The sequence below is a fragment of the Diadema antillarum genome, unplaced genomic scaffold (assembly GCF_040938485.1).
Source record: "Diadema antillarum isolate AM-2024a unplaced genomic scaffold, OU_Dant_1.0 seq00000063_RagTag, whole genome shotgun sequence".
NCBI lineage: Eukaryota > Metazoa > Echinodermata > Echinoidea > Diadematoida > Diadematidae > Diadema > Diadema antillarum.
Genome location: NW_027271166.1, coordinates 408,518 through 415,546, shown reverse-complemented (window position 1 = coordinate 415,546; position 7,029 = coordinate 408,518). Strand labels below are relative to the sequence as shown.

The 7,029-nt window shown below is 40.2% G+C and overlaps 1 protein-coding gene across 1 annotated transcript; it reads left to right on the top strand.

The window, feature by feature from the left end:
• Positions 1 to 2,839: 2,839 nt before the first annotated feature.
• Positions 2,840 to 6,517, top strand: LOC139725846 (carbohydrate sulfotransferase 11-like). The gene is made up of 3 exons (XM_071636925.1): positions 2,840 to 2,844; positions 3,699 to 3,844; positions 5,301 to 6,517. The coding sequence occupies exons 1-3, from the start codon at positions 2,840 to 2,842 to the stop codon at positions 6,314 to 6,316; spliced, it is 1,167 nt and encodes a 388-aa protein (XP_071493026.1). The 3' UTR covers positions 6,317 to 6,517.
• Positions 6,518 to 7,029: the final 512 nt, after the last annotated feature.

Below are 7,029 nucleotides of genomic sequence, written 5' to 3'. Positions count from 1 at the left end.
AGCGTAAATTTGTCAAAATAGGAAAAATAATCAAGAGATTATATGACATTGTGAAGTTTCGCTAATCATCACCAGTTATTGCACAGTCAATATGAATATGCAAAATAGTGAATTGACGATGACATCTCGCAATCTGCCAGTCAGTATCAACATAAAGTCATGAAATTTCCAGTTTTTGATTAAACGTAATTACGCCTCGGTCTCAAATTCTGATGTATCTAACTGATCATTACTTTGATGGTATTCAACCAGGAATTACATGCTTTACACTTGAGTAGCAGAATATTTTTGTTTTGTCATTTTTTTAGAGGTGATGACATCATCAGCTCCCTCATTTGCATATTCATATCAACTGCACGTGAACTGTTTTGCAGATATTAGCGAAACTTCACAAATATCATAACTTCCCTAATTTTCTCCGATTTTGATTAGAATTTCACTGTTGTGGTTGTAAGTACTTAATTGTTCTTTCTTATCAGATTAACTTATAACTTGCCTGGAATTCCCCCGTAAAGACGCTGCGCTACTTTGCAGCGCAAAGCACAGCAAAAATTAGAGTGACAACAAAATTAACAAGCAAACAAACAGACAACCAAAGAGAATTTCGAATGATGATGCAGCACCTAGCAACCTAAGACGTTAGTGCCGAGGTGCCAGGTGAGGTTGTTGAAAACCAGTTTCCATGACGATGAATGACTATTACGTCACACCCTGGGGTTCCCTTGTACGCACAGCACATATTGTTGATGTTTCGAACGAATTCAGTTGCTACTCCAAGGCTTGGGAACAGAGTTTCGTTCGCGTATCAAGAACCTTTCGTGTTGCTTTTCGTTTGTCATCTCAATGGGTCGAATGCATAAACGCTAGCAATTGCTTGTGCTAGCCTTTTACTCGAATCCGTATGCATAAAAACAAGCAATTGCTTGCGAGCAGAAGCTTTTGCTAGCAAGCACAAGCAATTGCTTGCTGCCCTCAAGCAATTGCTTAGAGACCAAGCATTTGCTTAAAAACGTATGCATAAAACGTACCTTTTGCTGGTTCTTGCTAGCAATTGCTTACGATTTTCCAAGCTCTGTAAAATGAGCTTGAGCTTTTGCTTAAACCGGAACGTTCCCTTTTTTAATCATTTTCATATTCATGAAAGAAAGACCATACTTGTGAAGGAGTGGTATAAATCTACAAGAAATTACTCCTGAGTAGTGTCAGACACTTTTTTCATTTCAACAACGGGAATGTCCAGTGGTTAGCACGCAAAATGTGATGAAAATCATGATGTCTGACTTCGGTGGAGAGCAAGGAGACCTCTCTCCGCGTGCGATCTGGCAGATCCGGGTTACTATAAGCTGCAGTGATGGGAATCAGCCAGTAATACGTGTGTGTGTGTGTGTGTGTGTGTGTGTGTGTGTGTGTGTGTGTGTGTGTGTGTAGCTGTGTGTGTATGTGTCTGTGTGTGCATTTCATAGCTCTTCTGCTATGTCAGGAAATGTTTCCACACACTCATGCCCTTTCAAATCCATGCTGTCACATTCGCCTTTGTTCTTGTGTTCGCACAGGCGTGAAGTCCCTTTTGTTGAAAACGCAAGCAATTGCTTGTGCGGGACAAGCAAAAGGTAATAGCATAAGCAAAAGTTTATGCATATGGATTTAAGCAATTGCTTGAGCTAGACCTTTTGCTAGACGAGCTTGTGCTTTTGCTTGAAGCAATTGCTTACAAGCAATTGCTTGTTTTATGCATTCGGCCCTAAATGTCCACTCGATGCAAATGTTTCCTGTTTACACTGGCGTATATAAGCTTGACGAGATGAGTAGGAATGAAATGAACTTCGAGTGGTTGCTCCTCCCTCTCAAGAATATTGTTCATGATAACGATATGAATATTAAAAATCATATTATTTTTGTCTTCCTCAGCCCCCTTTTACCCCGTCATTTACCTCTGAACTTGAAAACATCGAGGTATGTGGTATATATCTCGATGGCATAATATTTTGTTATTCCTAAACTATACCGACGTCATTACGTGTCCTTGAATTACCAGTTTAGACTTTTAGAGGAGAGAAAAACAAAATCTAAACAAGGTTAATCAGATATCCCCCTTTTTGTGACGTCGTTGTTGGTCCGCACTTTGGACCTCTTGTTTCAGTAAGTTCCGCTTGCTGGTTAGACAAGGATTCGGCCAAGAAATAACCTTCAGACGTAAGAGGGCACACAAGATAGTCAGAGGCAGTTTGGGACACCCATAGTTGTGCGTGTTGTTTAGGGATTTTACCTGGTTTCATATATAAGAGCGCTTTACAAACAGAATTGGCTTGTGTTGACGCAACGTTTTTGTCGGGTCGCACTCTTAGGACTGAAAGGGCGTTGAGTGCTAGCGTAAGAGATTGATTAAACAGATGGTGGCCCACGGAGTCAATATATCGAGTATGTAATGTCGACCAATTAAAACACACACACAGTATATTGGAGCACTGCCTACGTAGGAGGGGAGAACATTGGCTCATGACTGAGTACCTCTGAAAGGCGCTCAGTTTGCCTTTTATTAGACATTCTGCATAGATTAACGGTCTTTTCGGCAAAATACATCGTGCATAATTCAACTTCTACTGTTTCGTTCGGGCTGAAACGTTATTTATGTTCAAAGTTGTACATATCATACTGGACTGCATACGACCATTCGTTGACATGGCGGGCACTGGTACGAAGCTAAGTTGAATACAATTAAACTTGACAACAACCCTTCGTTGTAACGGGTACAAGGATGGAGTATTCATGACAGTGGTGATGATTTCATGCTGAACTGAGACATTTAAACTGGATCAACGCTGATATCAGTGGATACATCATGCAGTAAGTCGGACCGATTTCGATAAATTACCGACTACTTGAAAAAATGTAAATGGCCTATTAATGTGCAGTATGTGTGTGTGTGTGTATGTGTGTGTGTGTGTGTGTGTGTGTGTGTGTGTGTGTGTGAGTAACGATTTCAAACTTGCACAGTAACGCGCAATGTTATAAGTCACCTTTATGGCAGGAATGTATAGAAGTTTTGTGTCTTGCCTAATAAGACTCGTATTATTGTTGAAATCAAGTAGTGATTGCTCAGAAGGTCGCCATATATTATAAAGGAGATTGATGACCAACGTCATCATTAATCTCATTGATATAATATACATTTCATCAGTATCTAAAGTAACCCAAGCTCTTCCAATAATATTGCACGTATAGTGTACTGCTATGGTGCATGTTCTTTCAATTATGGAAAAAAAAGTCGATAATATCTTATTATTGGATTCTATGGGCAAATGCATAAAACAAAAAATGAGCATAAACATTAATGTAATAAGTACTCAGATATATGTATATGTATATATAATATATATATATATATATATATATATATATCTGTGTGTGTGTGTGCGTGCGTGTGTGTTTGTGCGTTCGTGTGTGTGTGGGTACTCTATACATGCTCTTCCACCAAATCCTCGTTTCAGAGTTGAATGGAGTTATGCATTCGATGTTAGATGAGTATCAGGAAGTATAGATGCAGTTACGCTTTCAACAAAGTTTCGAAAATATAAACAACTGGACATAAAAAAAGAAGATATCCTACAACAAAAGCAAGCATCTGTACAATATGTTATAGAAAAACGGATTATCTCTCACAAAATTGAATCACACGATGTACTTGTATTCCACTGCAGGCGGGCCAGGCATCCAAGTGAACCCTCCAAACTGGTCCTTCTGGGGAAGGGACTCCAGCGATGGTGCGTGGTTTGTGTGATAGCCGTCGTCATGATAGTAGCCTGGGAGGTGGGCTTTCTATTCGCATCGATGACGCGGGACCAAGGTGAGTCTCCCTTTCAGACTCTTCAGGATTTTTTTCAGGTTCAATGACATTTATTTCTAACAAATACAGTGGCAAATCCAGGCGGGGCGCACCGGGCGTGCCCCTTTATTTTTTGTTGAAACAAAAGAAATAAAACGAAAAAGAAATAATTTTAATTTACTTTAATTTAACTTTAATTTTGTAAAGGCGCCCCACCCCCACCCCTTTACGGAATTCCTGGATCCGCCCCTGCATATATGAATATATAATAAGTACAAGTAGCATGCGGTCAATTTAAAAAAAGCTAGGGGTGCATCTCTAGAAGTGCAAAAACTTATGACGAGTGTCATTACATTCCACAATTTGCAGTATCATAGCAAATAGAATTTATACAAAACCGAGTTAAGGACAAGGACAAAGACAGGGATGATATAGTTCTGGTTAAGATTAGGTTCAGGTTTCCAAAGTTTTTTGTGAGATAACAAAAAACCTATTATTAAATATGAAAGAGCAAACAACATATTCTTAGAGGAATTCAAAGTTTATTTGATGAAAATCGGTCTTGATATGGCTGAGGTATCCAAAAGAAAGCAACCCTAGTAAAAGGTGGAAACCAACTTTTATCAGGATTCCTTTGTTTTGCTTTGTTTATGGATACCTGAGCCATTTCAAAATCAATTTTCATCATATGAAGTTTGAATTCCACAAAAAGGTAAGAACTGAATATCCATCTCAACCAGAATTATAGTATCCCTTTAAGGAAACCAAAACCCAAATATGAATGTGGATTGAGTGACAGCAGGGTGATCAGTAGAACACATCTGTGAACGTTTGAGGAAAATCGATTGATTCAAACGTTATGAATAATAGTTTTGGTGCTGTTATCGCTGGATTAGATGACTACTAAAGTCGGCGACGTCATGCATGGAAAACAATGTGAACAAAATTTAAATAGAAAGACATTTCCAACATATTTTTACTTTTCAGGCATAATGAAAGAGCACCTGGCTCACCTCTTTTAAGAAGCAAGGGGGATTATATTCTCTACCTATATATGCCAGTAAAAAGTCAAAAAAATGTATACTTTACACAAAAATGAAATTTTGTGAAAAGTTAAAATGAAAAAAAAAAGTGGGGGTTTGCGCAAGCCCGTCAAACCAAGGTGTCACTTGTACAGGGAAGGAATAGATATAAGAGAATTCCCAGCGACATGAACACCTAAGGTAAGGAAAAATGACAAGACATTTGTTATCATTCTTGTTCTATTAAATCATTACAAGTTAAAAAACGAGCAAAATAAACCCATTTTCAGTGACTTTGGGACTAGGATAGGATTTCTCGACTTTAACCAGTGTAATTGGAGTACAGTGTCCTATGTCGGACATCTATATTATACCTAATATTCCCACTACATTGTACAGCCAAGCCGGAGTCAATGATAAAAAAGTATGAGAATTGTGATATTTTTCCTCCCCAGACACGGTCAGCCATCATCCACGTGAATTCTTCGAGTTTGGCGTCGAAGAACCAGATGTTGTGAAGGAAGAAAATGTTGTGAATGTTGGCGACTCTGGACACGTCATTCATGACGTAAAGGCGGGAACTTCCCATGTTGTAACACAGGGCAAGGATCGCTTGGCTGAAACTGAGCGCATACAATCGGCGCGGCGGCGACTTCTCGAGAGCGAGTGCCGCAGATTGCAGCTAAAATCTAACGTGTCAAACTTTTCCATCCGACACATCCTCGTCAATGAGAAATACCGGTTGGCCTACTGCTTCGTCCCCAAAGTGGGCTGCAGCAACTGGAAGCGAATCCTCATGGTGCTCGACGGCCAGCGAGACACCGTTGAAGGTCTGACGTCAGACGAGGTTCACATCAACGGCGACTTCAGGTTCCTGTCGTCGTACCCGCCTCGAGATCGCGAACAGATTCTCCGCGATTACTTCAAGTTCGTCTTCGTGAGGCATCCATTCGAGAGGCTGGTCTCCGTCTTCAAGAACAAGCTGGCCGACGTGACGAGCTACCGACGAAAGACCGCCTTCCATCGCTTCGGCAGGGAGATGATCAAAAGCTGGCGACCCGACCCCAGCGACGCCGCCTTGGCAACGGGCGAGAACGTCACCTGGCCGGAGTTCGTCAAATACCTGACGCACACGGTCCGGCGTCATAAGATGGAGAACGATTACTACACCAGCGATCACTGGCGGGAAATGTTCAAGGTCTGTTCACCCTGCGGACTGAACTTCGACTTCGTCGGAAATCTGGAGACCGTGGTCGACGACGCGCAGTACTTGTTTGAGAAGTGGAACGTGCGGGATAAAGTTTACTATCTCGGGGCAGAAACGAGCAGGCCCACGAATAGCTCGCAGGAATACGAGGCGTATTTCTCGCAGCTCTCCGCTGAAGACTTAGGAAGGTTATGGAGCGTTTACCAGAATGACTTCACGCTCTTCGGATACGAACGTCCGTCATTCGTGCCTTCGGATGTTTAGATTGTTGTGTGAACCATTAAATATAAGGTACCTAAATGTGTCTACGGCTGACTTAGCATAGTTTAGGAAGGGATCTTAGTAAGAGTAATGTTTTCTCTGTCAAACCGGATATACACTTTATGTGTATGACATGAATATGATTGGTGAGAAAGTTGCTCTTCAAATTACAAACACTTCCGCATTTGAGCATTCATTCATTCATGCATTGTCATTCATTTTATTCTTTCCACTTTCAACAGAAACATATAAATATTTTGCAGAAATTGAATACATAAATTGCATCACAAATGCATGATAAAAGATAAGTTTACAGAATATTGTAAGCGTACGGAAATGCTGGAAATTGGGAGGGATGCTACAAAGCATGGTTATGTAATGGACATAACAATAACAGTAACAACAACAAAATACATATTATCAGTATAAGCGTCATTACCCGAATCCCTAGGATTTTTTTTTTGAACACACAAACTCAGTTGGATGGACTAGCAAGCATACCAAGCACGCACCAAGTCAGATGACTTTTATGTATTATCATAGTCACTTTCACTGAAGGTTATCTTTATTCTCCTTCCGCAGTTTGCCATGGTGCACCTTTGTCATTTGACTAGTATTAATTATAGTTACATTTTTTTTGATAAAGTATTTTGAATATGTCAATGTGACACGTCATAATTATGTATATATATGTATATATATATATATACAACTGT

Bases quoted from the DNA above. Each gene is read 5' to 3' on its own strand.
- LOC139725846 (XM_071636925.1), top strand. The intron at 3,845-5,300 runs GTGAGTCTCCCT...TTTCCTCCCCAG, and splicing joins ATCGATGACGCGGGACCAAG to ACACGGTCAGCCATCATCCA.